A 23,507-nucleotide genomic window follows, 5' to 3' on the forward strand; every position below is an offset into this window, starting at 1 on the left:
CCTGAAAGGTGGGTGTTGAGGAAACTGAGGCAGATAGAGGGTAAGTGACTTACCGAGGGTCACACAGCTAGTGTCTGAGGCTGGATTTAAACTCAGTTCCTCCAGATTTGGATCTAGTGTTTTATGATTCAAAGTCAGGTCTTCTGACTTCAGATCCAGAGAGGTCTTTCCAAATTTGTAAGTAACAGGAGAAAAACAATATGTCCTTGTGGAAATAATTAGGGACCCAGAGCCAGGAGAGTCAGGTTCTAGTCCAACACACCAGCTGTGTTCTCCTTGGAACAAGACAATTAACTTCTTGAGGTCTCATTTTCCTCATCTGCAAAACTGGAACAATAATTTCTCCAATTATTCTCCCAGGGGGTCATAGTGTAGAGCAAATGAGAGAACTGATGTGAAAGGAGTAAAGTACCAGATGTACAGTTTCCATGATTATGTGGAGTGTGGTGGATGGAGCACTAATATGGGAGTCAAGGAGACATGAGTTCATATCTTGCCTCAGACACTTACTAGCTGGGTGACCCTGGGCAAGTCATTTCCCCTCTGTCTGCCTCAATTTCCTCATATGTAAGACAGGGATAATAATAGCGCCTACCTTCCAGGATAGTTAGGCAGCTTAAATGAGATCACATGTAGGAAATGTTTTGCAAACCTTAAAACACTATTTAAATGTGAGCTATTATTTTTATTCTACCTTCCTAACATGATTCCTGCTTTCTAGCTCCTTACTTACAACAGCATGAGTTCTTCTAGGCCCAGCCTTAACATTTGGCAGCCTAATGGAGAGAGCATTGGACTTTATGCCAGGAAGGTCTGAGCTCAAATCCTGCCACAGGATAGAAGATGTGTGATCCTATGCAAGTCACTTCTGGAAATAACAATCCTATCTACCTCACAGTATTCCATTGAGAGTCAAATGGGATAATAGTGTGAAAAGTGCTACCTAAATTCTAGCTGATATTAGTAGCATCTTATCTGTGGACAAATGCCAATCAATGCAAGACCATCTATAATTCTCAAACTGTCTGCCTTGGTGTATGAAAGCTTGTACCTCAATAATAATTTCCTCTTTCAAAGCACGTGACCATACATCATCTCCTTTCATCCTCGCCTCAAGTCTTTAAGGGAGTTAGCAAAAGCATTGTTATTCTCCTGTTTTTGATTAGGAAATAGATGAAAGGATAAGGCCAACTAGTGGGAAATCCAAAGCTAGAACCCAGCTTTCTTGATGCTGAGTGAGTCCAGCACTCTCCACTGCCCCACAGGATCACTGTTTTCCTGGGACCCTGTGTTCACCGAGCAACTGAATTCATTCTAACCTGTTGCCTCCTTCCTGCTTCCAAACTTCTATCATCAACACTTGGCAACCTCTCCTCCATTAAGAAGCACACTATCCAAACTGATAGCCCAATCCAGAGCCTGGAGGCCCTTAACTACTAACCCTCAAGACCTTCTCTCTTTAATCAGTTTACTATCTAGTTCACAATTGTTCTCCCCTCTTCTCCTCCTCACTGCTGCTCTCATACAAGGGGACTTCAACGCTCATATGATGCTCCCTCAGTTCCTCTAACTGACCAGTCCCTCTGTCTTCTTGTCTCTCTCATGCTGTATTCCTCCACTCTACCTCAATGGCACCCAGGGATGATTTTGACATTACCAGCAAGTGTTTTACTTCCATTTCTATGAATCCCAAAATTCCTCCTTCTGGTCATCACCTTTATCATTACATCTTTCCTTCTTCCTTATAACCTCCCAACACTGCTCTTCATCCTCACGATGACCCTATATTTCTCTTCCTCTGAGTATTTTCCCAGGCTATGACTCATGGACTGACTGATATCTTATTCCTTCTCCTTCTTGACTCCTTGGTGAGCCAATTCCAATCTACAATATTTTCCTCTCATTTATCAAGCGTTGAGAAATCCCAACTCTGAATTACTCCTACTATCTATTTATTTTCTGATAAGAGCCAGAAAAAATTGTGAAGTCATGCCGATGGAGTCAGCTACAAACTTGTTATCAAATCTCGTCTTGGCCTTCACTGCAGCAAGGCAATCCTTTCGTTTCTCCCTCATCAATTCTCTATCCCACTCACTGCAGCAGCTATTTCAGACTTTCAGAAAACTTGTGGTATAAAAACCAAAAGATCAACAAAAACTTCTTTTTAAAAAAAGCCATCTATACCAAGTGTCTCCATTTTCCCCTCATTCTCTTCTAAACGTTCTCCATTATGGCTTCTGACTTCATCATTCAACTGAAACAACTCTATCCAAAGTTACCAACCATTTTTTAACTGCCATATCTAGTAGTCTTTTATCAGCTTCATCTTTGTTGATATATATGCTGCACTTTACCTTCTCTAAGCTTCCATAACCTTTTTCTAGCTTGGTTCTCCTCCTACCTGACTGCTCCTTCTCAGTCTTCTTTGCCAGATTTTCATCCAGGTCATGCCCACTATGGGTGTCTACCAAGGCTCCATCCTGGGCCTTTTCTCTCTATCTTACTTGGTATCTCACCAGTGCCTATAGGCTCAGTAAGCATCACCATGCAGATCACTCCCAGATCTATGAATCCAACCCTGGTCTCTCCCCTCCATTCCCATTCCCTACCACCAAAAGCTTTTGAGACTTTTTTCTAAAACTGAACTCATTAACTTTCTCTCAAAACCCAACCCCATTTCAAGCTTCCGTATTACTATAGAGACATCACCATCCTCCTCATTACACAGGCTCACAACCTTGGAGTCATCCTTGACTCCTCACTCTCTTGCATCCTATGTACCTAATCTTATCATTTCTTACTCCACCGCATCTCTCATATACATTCTTTTGTCTCCATTTACACAGCCACCTCCCTAGTTCAGGTTCTCACCACTTTTAATCTGGACTATTGAAATAACCTTCTAACTGGTGACCCTGCCTCAACTCTCTCCCCACACGGATCGGTCCTCCACTCAGCCACCAAAATGATTTTTCTAAAGTGCCCATCTGACCATGTTGCCCCTAGTACCTCACAGATCCAATATGAAGCCCTCTGTTTGGTAGTGAAAGTTCTTCACGGCTGGCTCCTTCCTATCCTTCCAGTCTTCTACTTTCTTCTTCATATACTCCATGATCCAGCTGTACTTGTTGTCCGGTCAGTTTCTCTCTCTCTCTCTCTCTCTCTCTCTCTCTCTCTCTCTCTCTCTCTCTCTCTCTCTCTCTCTCTCTCTCTCTCTCTCTCTCTCTCTCACACACACACACACACACACACACACACACAGACAGCATATCCTGAATTTGCATTACTCTCCCCTAGGCCTCAGATGTGCTCTCTCCTCACTCCCAACTCTTGGAATCTCTGGCTTCCTTTCAGACTCAGCTCAATAACCAGCTGTGGCCTGAGGTCTTTCCTTCCTGCCTGCCCCTCAGCTGCTACAAGCTTCCCTTCTAAGGTTACCCTCCATCTACTCTGCATATATCTTTCATGAGCCTTTGTAAATACATGTTAGCGCCCAAGTTGAAAAGTAAGCTTCTTGGGAGCAGGGACTGTTTTCTTTCTTTTTATCTCTATTGCTTAACAAAGTACGTAGTAAATACTTAATATCTGTCGATTGATTGATTTTACCCCTCAGTTCCATGGTTTCTGCACACATCATAATCAAGGAAGGCACCACACAGCTGATTGCAGCATGGAAGAAGGAATTCGTTCCTTTCCTGCTCACTATGAAAAAGCTGGATCCGTTGATGAAAGTACAAAAAAAATAATAATAAATTAAATGTATGTTTAATCCAAGTTACTTCATTCTCTAGTGGAAGTCTATTCAAACAGCACCCTCTTGTGGTCACTGGTGCCATCTTCCACATAAATGCATTGACATGGCAGGAGCCAGACAGAACAAGTGTCTTTAACGTTCAGATAATGCCAGAATGCTAGAGCCTTAAATGATCATCTGTGACTGGACCATCCAGTGGGAAAAAAAGGAAAGTCATTCTTTCACTCTGAGTCACAAGATCTTGAAGGGATGGCCAGAAAAAGGAGACCTAGTTCTGCCATTGGCCCATTGTATCACCTCCATCTTTTCCCTGAGCTTCAAATGAAAACTTCCAACTCTAACTTCCTCTGATTCTGTCCATCTGCAGGAGGAGCAGCATATGGTAAAGTGGGATAAGGAGTGGATATGAAGTCTGAGGACCTGAATCTGAATCCTGGTTCGAATATTTAGCATTCATGGGGCCTTTGGCAAATCATTTAAAATTTTGGGGCACAACTTGAATGAGAATAGCATGGTGTTTATAGTCCAATGAGCACTGGCCTGGAGCCGAAGGACCTAGGTACAAGTCCTGATTCTGCCATTGTGTCCTTTAGGCAAGTCACTTAACCTTAGTCAACTAAGTAGCACATTAGACAGATAGGCTGCCAGGGCTTGGAATGAGGAAGATAGACTCATCTTCTCAGTTTAAATCTGGCCTCAGATACATACTAGCTGTGTAACCCTTGGCAAGTTACTTAACCCTGTTCATATCAGTTTCCTCATCTGTAAAATGGGTATAGTAACACCTATCTCCCAGAGTTGTTGTGGAGATAAAATGAGAGATTTGTAAAGCACTTTGTAAACCTTAAAGTGCTATATCAATACTCTTCATCTGTCAAATGGCCGTGGAGGTCACTTTCAGCTTTAGTGCTATGATCCTATGACTTCTGAGCTTCCTATCATCTTTAAATATATAGTCCTATAATACAATGTCTCTTTGCCTGAAAAAAAAGTAATTTGATCTTAGATCCAACGTTCCGGAGACCATGTCTTCATGGGCATCAATGGAAAGATAGCTCTTTTCTTTGTCCCTCCACAGGTGCAGATCCCAACCCCTCCATGACATCTCATCCTGTGATATTCTTGTCAATCAATCAGCTAGCATTTATTAAGTGACTACTATATGCCAGGCTGGGTGCCAGGCACTATGAATACAAAGACCACACAATGAAACATTTCTTGCCCCCAAGAAGCTGTTATTCCATCAAGGAAAACACGTGCATAAGCAAGCATAAAATACATGGAAAATAGAAGGCTCAGGACCTGAAGAAGAGTGGCTACAATCGCTTCACACTACGTTAAACAGTGAGTCGGTGGCCAGTCATAGCTCCTGAAGCCTGGAGCTGCCTGCTTCCTACCTGCTTCCCACGAACTGGAGGCACAGAATGAGACACACATGTCCAGACCAGGTCAATGCATGGCTGGCCTTGATTATTCCTATTTACTGACTAATTTCTAAATATTATTTTCTTAGAAAGGAGAACTTGCATTTGTAGAAAACAGGGGAGACTTATGAGGATTCAGAAGGAAAGAAGAAACACTTTTAAAATACACAGTAGCGAACAGAAGGAAGTTTTGAAAGAGATGCAGGCAAGCAGGGCAGCAATGGTATCCCTGTGCTGAATTTGTGATGTTTTTAAAGCAAGCTGCATGAAATACACTGACAGTTTCGCATACAAGCTTCCTTTTTTCAATTATTCTTTGTAAATGGGACTGTTTGTAATTTTAAAATCAAATTAAATAAAGGTAAATTTGGGAAAGGTAGTAGCAGGTTAGGGATCAGGAAAAGCTTCATGTAGGTGTATCATGTCGTTTTTTTTTTTTTTAAGGAAATAGGGTTCTAAGAGGCAAAGGTGAGGAAATGCACTTCAGGCAAGGAGGACAGCAAGCACAAAGGCATGGGGGTGGGGAAAAAAAGCATCTCAAGGGGCAACAAGGTGACCAGTTTGGCTGGACTGTAGAGTACAGGAAGGAGAATAAAGCATTAAGGCTGAAAAACTCAGTTGGAGCCAGGGTGTAAAAGACTTATTGTCAAGGCAATAGCGAGCCATCACTGCTTGTGTGGGAGGATGCCATGGTGATACCCACACTTTAGGAAAATCACTTTGGGGGCTGAGTGGAGAATGGACTATAGAGGGAAAGAGCTGGGAGGCAGAGACCAATGGTAGAGGATTTATCCAATGTGCTGGAAGTCTTCCTCTAGATCTTTTACCCTCTAAATCAACCAATGCTTCTCTAGGGCATCCAGGTGAGGTCCATTATGCCCACTTATATGAATAGCACCCCCTCCATTTATGGTCATACATGACCCCAATGATGTCAATATCTTTAACGACATCCACTAGACTGACTGTGTCTTCACTCCTCTCCAGAAGGCACTCCTAGCTTTCCTGGACTTTCTCTACAATGCCCCAGTATCATGTGCCTTTTTTCTTTTCTCTTTCACCTCTTCTAACTCCCTTTTGTGTGCTGTCTTCACCTATTAGTATGTAAGCTCCTTGAGGGCAGGGACTATCTTCCCTCTCCCCAGAGCTTAGTAGTATCTAGCACATAGTGGGCACTTAATAAATTCTTGTTGCCTTGACTTCTCACAGTTCTATTGCCCTTTGCATCATTGGTCATTTGGATCCTTTGAATCTCCTGGTCTTCCATTATTTCCAGCCACAGAGCATCACCTAGAGAAGGTTGGAGTTCAAGAAATGGGCTATTGTGACATCTAGCAGTTTGGGATCAGTAGCAAGTACCAGGCACTTTCCCAAATGCAGCCCAGCCTACAGGCTATATCCACGGCAATTGTGTTATAGCACAGGGGGGAAATACTGTATTTGAAATGGAAAGTTGTCAAGTCAAACCCAGTTCAGTTACTTACTACCTGTGTGACCTTAGGTAAGTCAAAGTAGATAAGTGGTACGATGGTTAGAGCACTGGGCTGGGAGTCAGGAAGACCCGAGTTCAAATCTACCCTCAGACACTTGCTGTGTAACACTGGGTATGTCACTTTACCTATGTCAGGCTCAATTTCCTCATCTGTTAAAAAAAATTAATAGCACTAGAAATGTTGTAGGTATAACATAATATTTGCACAGTAGTCATCAAATTTTAAAATGCTATATAAATGCTAATATTATTAAGCCTCAGTTTTCTCCTCTATAACAGGAGATTAGACTAAATGACCAATGAACCCGTGACTCTTAATTCTAGTTTGTCCTGCAAAATGAGAAAGGCTTTGGATTTAAGCTGACAATATCTTCTGTTTACAGACCACTTGAACCACATATGGAGAGAAATTAAGGGATTAAAGGGATCTTGTCATCAAGTCCACCCCCTCCCTTTACAGAAGAGAAAATTGAGATCCAGAGCAGTTATGACTCACCCAGGGTCCCACAGCTACTAAATGTCTGAGGCCAGGTTTAAAGTCAGGTCTTTCCAACTCCATTCCCAGTGGCTTCTCTAACATGCCAAGTTGTTTAAACTTCTCCCTGAAAGTTGGCCATAAGGTGATGAATTTTAACTTGGCCAAGGAAATCCATGAAATGGACAAAAATACCAGGTACAGTATTTACCATGAATGGCATTTTCTGCGAATACCATTAGCCTCAGTATTGAATGAAACAAATTAGTATGGGCTCTGAGTCATTCTAGATGTAGTATAGGAAATAATTTTAAATGAAAATTTAGTTAATAAATAATCTTTATAATGATAGCAAACATTCAAATTAACTGGACATAGGTTTGGCTCTCAAGTTGGATCTCAGAAGAATCCTGCCTCATTCGTTCATCAGTGCCTCTGTGGAGGGTGTGTGTGGTTTTTTTCCTCCTTACATTAAGCCGGGAAGCTGCTTGGTCAACTGAAAAACAGCCTTTGGGTTCAGGATCCCCAGAAATGACTAGAAAGAAAGGAAAAATGTCAAATCATGTGCCTTTTACATTGCACTTTGCACATCCCTGATATTTTGTTCAGCTACATTTCAGTACTTTCTACTGAATTCTCTCAGGAAGAAATGGCAACCAAGCCCCTTTTCTTTCCAAAACCATAGTTAACCCTTTGTCTAGTCCAGGGGTGGGGAACCTTCGGCCTCAAGGCCACATGTAGCCCTCTAGGTCCTCAGTGCAGCCCTTTGACTGAATCCAAACTTCACAGAACAAATCCCCTTAATAAAAGGATTTGTTCTGTAAAACTTAGACTCAGTTAGAAGACTGCACCCAAGGTCCTGAACTTAAAAAAAAAAACAAAAAAAAACTAGGACATCTTAATATGTGGAATCAGCACCCTGAAATCCCTCTGATTAATCCCACCAAAGTTCTCTTATCATTATTGTTATGAAGATAAGATGCAGTCATTGCAAGATGTTGACAAAGGGTGATTTGGACATTTTTGGCAGCAGGATACAAGTTCAAGGTTTCATAAACTTCATGGCCCAGAGCTATGACTCTTTTTCTCTAGGGATAGGGGAATTAAACTCAGTCATAAACTGTCAGGCACAAATCGTTAAAATGCACCCAAAACAAGTTGGTATCACTCAGATTCTTCTCTTGCTTTGACATGTTTGGTGTTATGGCCCCAGAGTAGCACAGGACTCAGTAGACCCAGATGTAGACATTCATTCATTCAATAGCCAGGGAATACTTCAGCATTACAGGACTCCCAAATGCTTCTCTCAAAGGGTTGGAAGTCAGACCATATAGAATAGTCCAGAGATCAGAAACCTGTGGCCTTCTAGGTCCTTGAGTTCAGCCTTTTGACTGAGTCCAAGTTATACAGAACAAATCCTTTTATTATGGGGATTTGTTCTGTGAAATTTGGATTCAGCCAAAGGACCACATTTGAGGATCTAGAGGGCCACATATGGCCTTGAGGTGGAAGGTTCCCCACCCCTGGAAGAGACACAGAGGGGATGTCAGGGGACCCTGGACCATTAAAGCCAAGCCACCACACCTTGTAGTCTCACATGGCTGTGCACTCATTATTTCTCCTACACATTGCTATGTGAACATCATCCAGGATCGGCCCCCTTAATGTCTATATACCAGCACTGACTTCACCAAACTATTCTCTGCTATTCAAGCCAGGTACAGTAGAGTTTCTGAAGACATGTGATGCTACATCATCCTACATTCTATAGACTCAAGTCTATCACTGTCATCACCAATCATCATCATCTTCTTCTTCATGTTCAATAGTTCAGTCATGTGCAACTCATCATGACCCCATGGACCTCAGCACATCAGGCTCTTCTATCCTCCACTATTTCTCAAAGTCTATCCAAGCTCATATTAGTTGCTTCTATGACACCATCTACCCATCTCATCCTCTGCTATCCCCTTTTCCTTTAAATCTTCAATCTTTCCCAACATCAGGGTCTTTTCCAATGAGTCCCATCTTCTCATTATGTGGCCAAAGCATTTATGCTTTAGCTTCTAGTGAATACCCTGAATTAAGATCTTTAAATATTGACTGATTCGATCTCCTTGCTGTTCAAGGGACTCTCTAGCATCATAATTCAAAAGTGTTGATTCTGTAGCACTCATCTTTCTTTATAATTCAGCTCTCATTGCCACTGGAAAAAACCATAGCCATAGCTTTGACTATATAGACCTTTGTCAGCAAGGTGATGTCTCTGCTTTTCAGAATGCTGTCCAGATTTGCCATAGCTTTCCTTCCAAGGAGCAAGCATCTTTTAATTTCATGGCTGTAATCACCATCTGCAGTGATCTTGGAGCCCAAGAATATGAAATCGGATACTGTTTCCAATCCTTCTCCCTCTGTTTGCCAGGAAGCGAGGGGACCAGTTGCCAAGAACTTACTTATTGTTACATTAAGCTTCAAGCCAGCTTTTCCACTCTCCTCTTTCACCTTTATCAAGAGGCTTCCTTAATCTTCATTACCACTAGCATTTATATTGTACCTACTATGTGCCAGGCAGTGCACTAAAGTACTTGACAATTATTATCCCACTTGATCCTCACAACCACCCTGGGAGGTAAGTGCTTCTATTATTCTCATTCTAGTATTGAGGAAACTGAGGGAGACAGAGGTAAAGTGACTTGCCCAGGGTCACCCAGTTAGTGAGTGTCTCCCCCTGGATTTGAATTCGTGTCTACCTGGCTCCAGACCCACTGCTCTCTCCACTGTACCATCTAGGTGCCTAAATAAAAATAAAATTCAATTCCCAACTAAAACCCCACATCCTACAGGAATCCTTTCCTGATCCCCCCATAATGCTAGGACCTTCCCTGTCTTAATCATCTTCCATTTGCCCTGTCTGTATCTTGTTTATACATACCTACTTGCATGGTGTCTCCCCAATTAGACTCTAAGCTCTTTGATTGAAGGGAAATGCTTTTGCCCTTCTTTGTATCCCTACGCACTTAGCTTTATGCCTGGCACATAGAAAGTGCTTCATAAATGCTTATTGAACAACTGACTCCCAGCGGTTTTCCCAAAGACCCCTGAGTCTACCAGCCCTTCCTCTCATATACATGTAGCTTGATTTGATGCACCTGATGGTGGTGAGTCAACACACTCTAGGAGAAAGAGCACTGGAGTGGATGCCAGAGGACCTGGTTCTCAAGGTTCTGGAATCCTGGCTCTGTTTCTTAACACTGGCAATGAATGATGGTGAGAGCTGAATTATAAAGAAAGCTGAGCACTGCAGACTTAGAATATGTCACTTAATTTCTCTGGGCCTCAGTTTTGATGGGAATAGAAAAGCTCTTTTCAGAAACTAGAAAAGACTGGGAAATAGGAGAGAAAAGCTTAAAAAAACTAAACCAAAAACAGACTGGAAAAGAGGCATCTTCCAAACGTAAACTGCAGAACAAGGGTGGGAGTGGGAAATGGGGGTGAGGGTACAGGATGGGGGATGGGCTGTGGGAGTGGGAAGAAATTCCTTGTTTTATAGGACCTTCCCTAGGGGGTATTCAGGAAGAGGTCAATCACCCTGTAGACCTCTGTCTCTCCAACCACGTTTTTACACAATGATATTAAGTTGAAATTGAGTGGGATAGGTTTAGTGAAGACTTCTCAGATTGTAATTCTTCTCCCTGGGGTGAGGTAAGGCCTAAAGGCTCAAGGTTACAATACTTTTAGAATAGAATAGTTCCATATAAGGATATAAAACTGTGTAGTGTATTAGGGTCTCAGTGGTTGGACAAAACTCACATAATTCCTCGATGTCTTCATTTCAAAAAGGATTGGTTAGATTTCGTGTCTAGAATGTAAGATCATATTCTCAGCTAATGAGGATAATGGTCAGTGGGGGGAGGAGGGACTTGCATTAGGGTCTATATAAATCACTACCCTTTTCTTTGTCTTTGGCTTTCCTACTCCTACAGGTTAGCCCCGCTTCTTGAGAATCGAATAAATCACTTTTCTGTCATCACTTTGAGAGGCCTCTGAGTAATTGATTTATGTAGGGACCTGAGCCATCCCACACAAAATGAACATCACAAAACAATCTAGAAGTGGAAAGATCCACAAAGAGACATGCATCCAAAGATCATGTCATAACATTGCCTGAAAAGCTGAGACACTGTATTTCACTCTATATAATTTGACAAGATCACAGAATATGAGAGTAGGAGGGCACCTTAGAGTTCATCAATTCAGTCTTCTTGCTTTACAAATGAAGGGCAGAGAGTAAATGACTTGCCCAAGGTCACTTGGGCTATTAAGGGGCAGACTCTGATCTAGAATCTAGGCTTTTAGACACCAAGTCTAACATTCTTCCTTTTAGCTCCATGGTGGTGGGGGGATCTTGACCTGCAACTGCATCTTAGTAGGAAGTTCCTTGTGGAGAAACTTCCATTCCTAAAGCAGATCAGCAGTCTTAGAGGGGTACAAGAGGATGTGGAAATGGTTAGGTAACTTCTCAGGGTCATGTAGAAGAAGAATTTAAATGGAGCTGGTCCAGACTCCAAAATTGGTTCCCTGTCCACACTGCCTCTGGGCTCCATTTTGAATGAAATCAATTGCTATGAGTTAGCCTTTGAATGAGGAAGATGTGAAAGACGGTTTTCCTCTGATTCTTACTAGCAATATGACAACGGATAAGTCATTCTCAGACCCTCAGACAATTCTAGGAGACTTTATCTAAAAAGTTACAGACTCAACTCCCTACACTATGAAATGCACATGGCCTTATGGAAAAATGTGTTCTGAGTTCCAAACAACTAATTTACATATAAATGGAACACCAACTGGGGACAGCTAGATGGTGCAGTGGATAGAGTGCCAGACTAGGAAACAGGAGGACCTTAGTTCAAATCCAGCTTCAGACACTTACTAGCTGTGTGACCCTGAGCAAGTCACTTAACCTTGTTTGTCTCAGTTTCCTTGTTTGTCAAATGAGCTGGAGAAAGAAATGGCAAACTACCATAGCATCTTTTCCAAGAAAACCTTCAAAGGGGTCATGGAGAGTCAGACAATACTGAGCAACAACAAAGCAGCAGGACAGATGAGGGGCCAAGAACCAAGAGTAGTGTATACATTCTGAGCATAGATTCATAGAATCTTAGGTAGGGAAGGAACCTCAGAGGGCATCTAGTCCTACTCACGGACCAGAGAAAGCTCTCCTGTACAACATATCTAATGAATGGTCAATCACAGGTTGATCAATGATCTCAAGTGGTGCAGAACTTATTACTTCCCAAAATAACCCTGTCTTTTTTGAGATAGGTGTTAGGAAGTTTTTCCTCAAATCAAATTAAAAGTTGCTTCTCTATAAATTCCATCCACTGATCTAGTTTTCCCTCTAGGACCAAGCAGAACAAATTGAATCCCTTAGCTATATGTCCATTAGTAAACATGAAACCAACTTTCTTGTCCAACCTAAATTTTCTCTTCTCCTGGTTAAATAAACATCACTATTTTCTTCAACCAGTCCTTGAATGATATTCCCCAGACAATTGTGGCATCCTAGATATAGAGTTGGGAAAGACCTCATAGGTCATCTAATTCAAACTCCCCTTTTTACAAGTACAGAAACTAAGGCCCAAAGAGGTTAAGAAACTCATCCACTGGTGAAATACTTCATCCTATTAGTAGTAACTAGCAGGGATGAAATTTGAACCCAGAACTTCTAGCATTCACCCCCATTCAGCAGTTTTTCTCCATGACACCCCACCTCTCCCACACAGTCTAGAAGACTTCCTGTAGCTTGTCAGTGTTATGCCTAAAATATAGTTCCTAAGACTGAACACTAGTTCAGATGAGTTTTGACCAGAATAGAACCCAGACAAACTACCCCTCTCTTATTCCAGGTACCTTGCTTCTCTCAATGCAACTTAAGATTAGCTTTTTTTCCCCATATATTTAACCAAAACCTACCTCTCCCTCTCCAGGGATAACCACTATAGGAAGGGCCCCAACTATGTTTCACATATTATCACCTGGTTTCTCTTCATAGTCTTCCTTCCCTTCTCCTCCTACATAGCCCCCACTCTAAGGCACTCTTCATCCTCATCCCTTTACATCCCTTTACCTTGGACTGCTCCTGTTACAATGTGAGCAAACACTGTCCTATTTGTTTGCATTTTGTATCTCTACCACTTAGCAGAATGCCTGGCACACAGTAAACACTTATCTATCTATCTTTCTGTTTGTCTATGTATGTGTCTATGTTTATCTGTCTGTCTTTGTCTACCTACTTATCTACCTGTCTACCAACTAATCTATATACCTATCTACCTACTTATCTAACTATCCACCTACCTATCTACCTATTTCCTATCAACCTACCTATCTATCTGCCTACCTACCCAGCTAATTAGCTAGCTACCTATCTATCTACTTACTTATCTATGTATCTATTATCTATCTACCTACCTACCTGTCATCTACCTACCTATCTACCTACCTGTCTATCTACTATCTATCTATCTCATCTGCTATTCCCACACACTGCTCCTTATTTTGCTCTCAGGTGACAAGTCTGGCCCAGAGCTCGGAAGGCGAGTCCTCTTGCTGAGCAGCCTCTCTTTCCCTTCTCCAAATCCAGACAAAAAAATGGTTGCCAATATTGGCTGGCCACCTCCTGGAGCTTGCAAGAGGATCCCTGAGAAGCTGGTGTCACGCACCGCACAGCTGAGGCCACCATGCGAATGGAACCCAGGAGGATGCCCAGGACAAACACAGGAAGAGTCCTCTCCATATCGGGCTGGTCATAGATCAGGTATGGTCCCTTGGAGGCCTTTTCCCGGAATTGGGACTGGAGCTTCAGCAGCATGTCCAGCCTTGACCCTTTGGAGCAGACCCGCCAACAGCCATGGAAGTGGGGGAGGCACTCAGATGGAACTCCTAGTAGTACAGAAGAAAGGAGGGATGGTACCAAGGGATATTACCCATCCCACCCCCATGCACCAGAACAGCTTTGGCCCCTCCCCAATCATGGGCACGTATATCCCCTCCACCCACCATTGCCAAAGGCATTAGAGGAAAACCAAATGTCTTCTCAGGATATAGAGGATGTCTCTGAGTCAAAGAGGTAATTTACTCCCCGTTGCCCAGTCACTTACCTTGGATCCCTGAGGCAAGACCTTCCTGTCTCCTACTTTCCTAAAGGTAAAAAACAAAAATTCATCAGATTCTCAAAGGGCGAAACTTGTGGAAAGGAGTAAACCATCACTGAAGGAACCCCAAGCAACTCTCTCTGAACCTCAGTTTACCACCTATAAAGGATCTTTACCCTGCCTCCCTCAAAGGATGTTGTGAGAAACAAAAGAAATGATGAATTTCAAAGCACTTTAGAAAATGCAAGAGTTATTAAAATGAAATTTATTATTATCATGATTATGACAATAATTATTCAGAGCCTGCCCCCTCCAGGAAGTTATCCCAGACAGACAATCCTATTCCTTTTCTCCTACAACATTAACTATCTATCCCATTCACTATGCACCACCACATCCTGCCTCACACTGTGCTGTAGGTGGCTTTCTTTTTTCCTACTACTTTCCTCCTACTTCACAACCTAGTTTCCCTGGGGACTATGTACACGTGGAGGAGAGAGACCTTGCCTTCTACTTCTTTGTATTTCCTGAGTTAGTGTGCATAGGAGATGTTTAGCAAATATTTGTTAACTCACAAATTTCTGGTCATCTACTTTCTGAAATGGAGTGACTTTGGAGGAAGATGTCTAAATCAAACAATAAGCACTTATTAGGTGCTGATTGTGTGCCCAGCACTGTACTAGGCTCTGAGGAAGCAAATGAATCAGTCCCTGCCTTCAAGGAACGTACATTCTATAGGGGAAGACTACATGCTACAAATAAATAAATATATTGAAAATAAATAAATGCAAGGTAAATGAGGGGGGGAAAGTCCTACCACCTGAAGCGAGGAGGAATCAGCATGGATCTCATGTAGTAAGGAGCATCTGAGAGTTTTAAAGAAAATAAGAAATTCTGAGAAGTAGAGATGAGGCAGGAATGAATTCCAGGCATGGAGAACAGCAAATACAAAAGCACGATAGGATGTCATGGGTGAGCAACAGCCAAACTTGCTAAGTCACAGAGTGCAGAAAGCACAGCCAAGTGTCATAATAAGTTTGGAAAGGCCAACTGAGGCTGGGTTGTGAAGGGCTTTAAAAACCAAATAAAGTGATCCTGGAAGCACTAGGGAGCTTCTGAGGCTTATTGAGTAAAAGAGTAAATTAGGGATCCCAATGGGACCCCAATTGCCTTTACTGGGGCAGCACACAAAGAAGTCCTATGGTTCTCAAACTTCTGAAGAATGGAGAGATCCCAAGGTTCAGTACTGCCTCTCCTCCATCCTTCCTACCACCATCCTCAATTGCTACAATTCACTTCTTCAGCACTCTAAAGAACTGGAAATTCATCAGTATGAATATTTCCTCCACTGTTGCAGGTCCCTAAAGTCTTAACAGCTGGTTGTTCATGAGTTGCTGTGTCCAAAAAAAAAGCAAAAAGAAAAAAATTCATGACCTAGAGATAGCCAGTCTTCTGGTGGTGGGCCCCTTGACATTTAGGTAGGTTAGTTTGCAGATGATGGGTGTAGAACCCCTTACCCCAACCAACACTTGACAATCATCTGTGGCCTAGATCTTTCTCGACTGGTAGGACCACAGCTCGCAAGCATTTTGAGGGGAACCAGGGTTTACTTGGCACCATGACTGAGATATCACAGAAGAACTGCAAGTGAAGGCCCTAAGACCCATACTTAAGAAAAATTATCACAGGATCATAGATTGAGAAATTAAAAGAATGATCTTTGCAACTGGCCCTAGGGTCAGGAGGACCCAGAGTCAGGAGGACCTGAATTCAAATCCAACCTCAGACAATTACCAGCTGTATGACCCTGGGCTGGTCATTTAACCCCAATTGCCTCTTTAAAAAACAAAGAAGGAAGGAAGGAAGGAAGGAAGGAAGGAAGGAAGGAAGGAAGGAAGGAAGGAAGGAAGGAAGGAAGGAAGGAAGGAAGGAAGGAAGGAAGGAAAGAAAAAAGAAAGAAAGAAAAAGAAAGAAAGAAAGAAAGAAAGAAAGAAAGAAAGAAAGAAAGAAAGAAAGAAAGAAAGAAAGAAAGAAAGAAAGAAAGAAAGAAAGAAAGGAAGGAAGAAAGGAAGAAAGAAAGAAAGAAAAGAAAGAGAAAAACCTTTGAGGTAATCTAGTCCAACTCCTTCATTTTTTGGTTGAAGAAACTGAGAGCCAATGAGGTTAAGTAAGTAGAGCCTGGATTTGAACCCAAGCTTTTTGCTCCAGCCCCCTTTTCCTTCTACACCAGGAAGGCTCCAGCTTGCCCCAAAGGTTGCTACTGACCTTCTTTCCACTGTCCATGCCAGATGACTTCTTCCTAAACAAGGAGAAGAAGTCCTTAGAAAATGGAAGATGTCCTTCTAAATATGGACTACTGAGGACAAGGCCTATAGCAACAAGGCCTGGGGCTGACTCACCACAGGGTCCCAGGTGACAGAGAGCCTGGCCAGCATCCCAGCCTCCTTCCAGGACATTCAGATCATGAAAGAGTAAGAGGGGATAGGAGGCTCAAGGACTCAGTGTGGACCAGGGTGTTTGTGTATACTGTATAACATCAATCAACAAACATTAAGAGTTAACTATGCTTCAGGAACTGTGCTAATTATTGGGGGTACAAGGAAAGGCAAATGCATTGTTCCTGCCCTCAGGGAACTCACAGCCTAATGAGGGAGAGAGCACGCAAACAACTTTGTATATACAAGACACATGAATGTATGCATGCATTTATGTGATTTCAGAAGCATGTGTGTATGTGTCTTCATCTGTGTCTGCACACACTATGTGCTGTATGCACAGCTTTGTGTGTCCATCAATGTACACTAATATACATACGTGTCTATTTCCACATATGTGCATTCATGAGATACAGTCAGTGTCTGACTGCTCTAAGAATTTGGCATCCGTGAAAGTGCCAAAGTTCACCCACCCTCAATTTGAACATTCAATAAGCAAGACAAATTTGTGGGGAAAGGTTAGAAAAAGAAAGCTTCAGATATGGGGAGATGATTATGGGTCAGGCCAGTTGCCTTATGCCCAGAAGCTGTACCCAGACAGCCCAATGACCACCTCCAGCCTAGTCATCCCTGAGGCCTCAGGGGCATAGGGACCATGAGAAGGGTAGCCCATGGGAATGCAGGGGTCCTCAAGGCAGCAGAGCTAACTACCTACTAAGGGGCATTTTTCAGGAATGAGGGATTGGGATAGATTGCTATCAAGACTATCTCCTTACCAGTTGGGAACTGCCCAGTCCCACCCGTCCCTGCCGCAAACCCTGAGCTAAAAGAAACACTTACTTGCTCCTGGTAAGAGTCCCATTTATCTCCTCTGGGCCACAGTATTCACACTCTGAAAGAGAGAAAAAAGCTCATCATGTGCTAAGACAGAAGCTCCAGTCATCTGAACCTCAGAAACACAACAGTCTCAGGGAGAAAGATGGATTCTGCTGTCACCTACTCTACCTATCCTGAATGCCCTTCTTCATGCCAACCAGGAATATTCCTAGTTTTTCTGCTGTTTCTTTGTCTGTAAAAGGGGGAGAGAGATCTCATCCCCTCCCCCCACAAGGACCAGATAAGAATCATGGCCAGCTCTGCATGTGTCTTGAGTCACACATAACCAAACTGGAAAATAGCAATCCATGGATTTGGGCTGTCTTCACAACTAAACTGACTGAATTGCACAGTTCATTTATTGGTGTTGAGAAATCAGTCATGGGAATGATTTAACCGCCTGCTTCTGGAGGCCAGATAACTGCCCTGGCATGTCACTTGCTTGACACATACCATCATCTATGTGAAACAGCTGCTCTGTCTTGGCTTCCTCATCTCTCTTCCAGTCTCCAGCTGCTGTTGCAAGGATTCTCATTATTCGAATCCGTTCCTCCTTCCTTTTCTCCCTCTCTCTGGTTCGCCTTTCTTCTAGCTCCTGCCTGCTGTTGCTGCTCAACCTCTCTGTGAGGGACCTAATGAGTTACAGGGTCAGTCAGATTAAATACTATCCAGGAGGTCTTTGTAACTAACAGTTCAGAAAACTCTGAAGTCCAGACGAGAGATGAACTCTCAGACAAGATGTTAGGTATCTCCAGAGGGCAGAGAAGGAAAACTGAATGGAGAATATTAGATGATAAAGAACCTTATGGGTTACTAGAATTCAGTCCTAGTTATATGATAATGACAAAGGGGATTGTAGTGATTGTTCTATGAGCTTTCAAAACATGAAAAATGGAAGACACTGGCTATTACATCCAAGTTACATGGAAGCCTGTCATTCTCCAAGAGTAGAAAAAACCCTGGACTAGAATCAGGGGATCTAAGAGTAAGTCATTCAGTCAATCAATAAGTATTTATTAAGTACCTACCATGTTCCAGGCACTATGCCAAACACTGAGGATACAAAAAGAGACAAAAGACAGTCCCTGCCCTCAAAGACCTCACCATCTAATGGATCCTATGAGGTATGATGAAAAGAGTGTTAGCTTAGGGTTAGTGATCTTAAATACTTCTTCTGACAATAATTACCTTTCCAACCCTGAGCAAAATCATGAAAGTAATGGTTTTTGCCCTTCTTTGTATCCTCAGCACTTAATGCCCGATACATAATACATGCTTAATAAATGGTTTTTGATTGCCAAACTCCCCTAGCCATTTGCTCTCCTATAAAATGAAGGAGGTGAGTTGGATGACCTTTAAGGTCATTCATCAATGGTCCTATGAGCCCTGGGATCTAGGCCTGGCTAAGCCACTAACCAGCCACATGACTTTGTTTCAATCAATTCCCTTCCTCCCATAGTCAGTTTCGTCATCTATAAAATGAGGAATTTGGATAGATTCATTCATTTGCTAAGCATTTATGAAGAGCCACTTATGTGCAGAGCACTATGCTAGACTTGGGGGAAGGGACAAAATTTAAATGTTCACTAAGGTCCCTAGAAGTTAGCTCTAAGTGATATCCTTTGAACAATTAAAGATGGAGGGGAACAAACTCAAAGACCTGAGGATTAAAGCGTTCCTGGGCTTTAGAGAGGAAGTATGCTAACACTGACGTTAAGGGATCGCCATCTATACTTGGATGGAACATGCCTCCTGGATTAGAAAGAGAAGACCCCTTACCTCATTTGGGGGATGCAACCTTGTGTGATTTTCACAGAGTGACTTGTGGCTCCCACATTAAGATGAGGAGAAAGACACCACAGTCATAAAGTCATAGAACACAGAGTCATAGAATCAATTGAGTCATAGAAAGGACTAGCTGGAGGTCAACTGGTCCATCCCTCTGCCTCAAGAAGGGGCTCTAACTTCCACAAAGGTGAGTCCCCACGGTCTGGCCTGGAAAGAGATGTGAACTTAGAGTCAAAGGGTCTAAGATGGAGCCACCTCTGGCATAGCCCATGTGATCCAGGGCAACATTGCCTCTCTCTGGACTTCAGTGGCCAAATGAGGTGACTGGCTTAGTTCAGGGCTTCTCCACCTGGGTTCTTCAAAATTCCAGAGATCTTTGGATAGATTTCAAAGGGTCTGTGAACTTAGATTGGGAAAAGTTACATCTTTATTTTCATTAATTTTTAACTGAAATTTAGCTTTTTTCCATTATAATTAAAAATAATAACAAAGTTTATTGTTGTGAGAATGGGTCCATAAGCTCCCCCCCCCCCCATTACTCTAAAGGCATCCATGACCTGGATGATTTTGAAGAGCCCTCCCAGCTTTAAATACTATCATCCTAAGGTGATGCCCTTGGGATGTCTTTGGTATTCCAAGGAGAAGCTTCCATGAACTCTGAGGCAGTGACTAGTAAGAGGAAATTGTGCTTCGCTGAAAGACAGATGTTTTTCTGGGTTTTTCAGGCCCAGGACAACCTTCTGTGGTCATGTAGTGAGCAGAAAGTGCACTGGGCTTGGAGTCCCACCCACAAATGTAAGGTGTTCCCTTCACTTCAGCCTCACATTTATTTGAGAACCTGTCCCTTCAGACCTTAAGGATCCAGCAGGTTCCTTTTGAGACCAGAACACTGGTACCAAGAATAAGGAAGTGGAAGAGAAAAATCACTTCCAGGGCCCAAGCACAGAGCATAAACCACAAGATATTCTAGACCCAGGTCAGTAGAAGCTGAGATGAGGATTTATCTGGAAGTCTAGACACATCTGGATTTGAATTTAGAGGGACTAGCGAGTGTTACACAGGAGCTGAGTTATTGGGGAGAAATGCTCATATATTTGTTCTTGTTCTATCTTCTAAGTGAAAGTTAATTGGCGTTAAATGGTTAAATGGAACTGGAGCCCTAGTCATTGGCCCCAAAGTATAATTCCAGGCAAACTGGAGCAGCTGGGGCTGCCCAAACAAACCTTGTGCTTCCTTGACTACCGGCCTATAATGGTAATCTGGGCCTAACATCCCTACCTTCCCTCCATATCTTTCCATGTGAAATTCCTCCCCATGCTTTAAAGTCCAACTCAAATGTCCCCTCCTCCAAGAAGCCTCCTCAGGTCCCCCCATTTGGTAGCATCCTTCCCATACACACCTCTTAACTATCTTTCATTTGGTAACTCTCTAATATGTAATTGCAGGGTAAAAGGTGAGGGAGCTTTTCCCAACATGGGGATGATGCTCATCAGGGATGGCAGCCAATAGCAAACAATGTGGCCACTGTACCTAGCTTCACAGGCAGGCTGGAGGCTGTGACCTATAGTAAGGTATACACGTTGATCCCCCTCCCACATTCCCCTCCCTACCCCAGTCAAGCCACTCAGGGCTCAAACTTTAATAGAAATTTTTCAATTAAAGAGCCTATGAGATATTAACAGGAAACTACCCCACCAACCCTAAAGCAAAGTCAGTCACTGAAAGGAGGGTATTCTCTGAATTGACTAATAAAGTGAAAAATTCAGAGACCCAGAAAACTGAATTCTTAACTGTGCCACAGCAAGCAAGGAGTTAGAGAATGGGGCAACACTGGTCTACAGATCCCCTAAGCCTCAGCATACATGCATCCTGGAGGCTGGAGCCATACCAGTCAAAACTGAAGAGTAGGTGCCAGGCCTCATCTATCTATACTTCATGTCTCCTCCAGGGAATAGGCAAGAAAATAAGCATTTATTAGGTGCCTACTATATGTTTTTTATAAATATTATCTCACTTGATCTTCACAACAACCCCAGAAGGCAGATGCTATTATTATCCCCATTTTACAGTAGAAGAAACTGAGGCAGATGGAAATGAAGTGACTGCCCAGGGTCACAGAGCAAGTTAATGTCTGGTGAATTTGAATTCAGGTCTTACTGACTCAAAGTCCTTCTTTCAATGCACTGCTTGTGCTCCTTAGCTGCCTCATACAATACATATTAGCAATGTCCTCTGGAGATAGTCTGATAGACAAAAATCTAGATATCTCTGAGGGGGGGTCATAGGATCAGTTCCTTACTTTATCAAAATAACTACCAGGCAATTCTTTTCAATGATTTGCTCCATGAAAAGACAAAAAATGATTCAATTTGCACATGATTTTTGAGGAACATCTCTAATGAGTAAGATAAGATTTCTTTTAATGACAGTGACCAACAGTCCTGTCTACCATCTTGGTATAGACGAACTTAAGTTCTTCAGGCCTCAGTTTCCTGATCTGCAAAGTGATGGGACTGGACTACATGGCCTAAAAATCCCTTCTAACTCTGTTTCTATGTCCCATGACTAGGAACCATGTAGAGAACCAGCCAGCCTAGGGGCAACAGGTAACAGCAGTCCCCTCCTTGAGGAAGGAAAATCAAAGGTGAATTTAACAAGGAATCACAGTCTCATCAAATAATATTTATCATCAGCAATAACAGAATATCCACAATCAATATGCAATAAATAACCACTCTAATGATGACTAAAGTGTAATCTGTATTGAATTTGCAAATGAAGAATTATTCTAAAAAATAGTTCATTTCATGCCTCTTCGGGATCTTGTCCTGCTTTTTGTAAAATTCCTGATTATTACTGATGCTAAATTATTCTTAGGTGCTGCTGAGAAGGACTCAACATCTGGACTCAGCATCTGGACTCAGCATCTGAAGACGAAGCTAGGGAAGAAGGAGAAAATTATGACCCACTCTTGGTAAAGCCCAAACAATCCTTCCTCGGCCCACTGGCTCAGGGAACCTGCCTTCAGGGACATCACCAGGGCAGGACTGACTGCCTGAACTGCTGAGTTTGATCTGATGAGTCCCCAAGGCTCCCCAGCTAGGAAATCAGGAAGGCTTCTGACTGACGGTTCAGCTCCTGCCCAGAGAAGACCTTCCCGTGGGATCTCCCAAAGCCTTTGCTGGTGTGCTAACACTGTACCAATACAATAAATGCACTTAGGATGGAATGCTGCATGTTACAAATATTGTGTCTCCCTACTAAATTGTAAACTTCCTGAAGGCAGAAACTGGGTCTTATCTGAGTAGCCGTATCTCCCTCTCCCTTCCCTTAGCACAGTGTCCTAAATACAGGCAGAACTTAATACATATTGGAGATCATTGATTTAGAGGTGGAAGGGACCTTAGAGGGCATCCAATCCAAATCCTTCATTTTATGGATAAGAAAACTGAGGCAAGAGACTTGTTGAGTGAATGAATGAGGTGATGGTGATTAGTCTCATCTTAATTTAACAGACATTTATTAAGTCCCTACTGTGCATACATGGGGCTATAGAGACAAAAGTGCTAATGACTATTCCCTTGAGAAGCTTATTAAACATGAATAAATTGGTATCAAATAATTGTAAGAAGGAGAAAGCAGGAATAACTGGGAGGATGAAGAAATACTTTCCATAGAAGATGGAAGCCACCAAGAAAGCTGAGGCCTTTAAGAGGTAGAGGAAAGGAGGAAGAGCCTTCCAGGAACCCTGGATAAAGTCAGGGGAGTTGGAGTGTTAGGGTGTGGTTTGGGGGTCAATCTGGCTGGATCAGAGAGTTTGGGAAGGATGTGCAGAGGAAGGAATAAAGGAAGTCTTCTAGGCCAAGAAATGGGCAGATGGTGATTTCAGCAGAACCTACTTTTTCTGGGGCTGTCTACAGGGCATGCATTCAGAGTCAGGGAACCCCTTACTCCCCATGCTAAGTCCACCATTGGGGTTTCTTTAGTTTAAAATAAACAGAGGCTTCATCTCTGGAAACAATGCAAACAACCCTTTCCTTCCCTTTCCACCTGCCCAGGCTACTTTTCCAAATTTATTAGCCTTTCAAAGTTCCCTATGATCGAGC

The 23,507-nt window shown here is 42.6% G+C and overlaps 1 protein-coding gene and 1 long non-coding RNA gene across 5 annotated transcripts in view; one reads left to right on the plus strand and one right to left on the minus strand.

Moving 5' to 3' along the window:
- Window positions 1-3,175: 3,175 nt before the first annotated feature.
- Window positions 3,176-23,507, minus strand: part of C1H16orf95 (chromosome 1 C16orf95 homolog) — a 37,608-nt gene continuing 17,276 nt past the window's right edge. The window contains exons 7-12 of one of the 4 annotated variants that reach the window (XM_072636263.1): window positions 18,067-18,245; window positions 17,578-17,629; window positions 16,568-16,601; window positions 14,309-14,348; window positions 13,825-14,090; window positions 3,176-7,680 (exon numbers count right to left, since the gene is read on the minus strand). In XM_072636263.1, coding sequence (XP_072492364.1) covers window positions 7,612-7,680; window positions 13,825-14,090; window positions 14,309-14,348; window positions 16,568-16,601; window positions 17,578-17,629; window positions 18,067-18,245 — 640 coding nt within the window. In that variant the 3' untranslated portion in view covers window positions 3,176-7,611. The remainder of the gene's footprint in view (window positions 7,681-13,824; window positions 14,091-14,308; window positions 14,349-16,567; window positions 16,602-17,577; window positions 17,630-18,066; window positions 18,246-23,507) is intronic. The other 3 variants (XM_072636261.1, XM_072636260.1, XM_072636262.1) reach the window with 3 other exon arrangements.
- On the plus strand, window positions 19,521-22,630 carry LOC140521334 (uncharacterized). The gene is made up of 2 exons (XR_011972888.1): window positions 19,521-19,588; window positions 22,279-22,630. It is a non-coding gene; the product is annotated as an uncharacterized lncRNA (long non-coding RNA).

This window comes from Notamacropus eugenii, chromosome 1 (assembly GCF_028372415.1).
Source record: "Notamacropus eugenii isolate mMacEug1 chromosome 1, mMacEug1.pri_v2, whole genome shotgun sequence".
NCBI lineage: Eukaryota > Metazoa > Chordata > Mammalia > Diprotodontia > Macropodidae > Notamacropus > Notamacropus eugenii.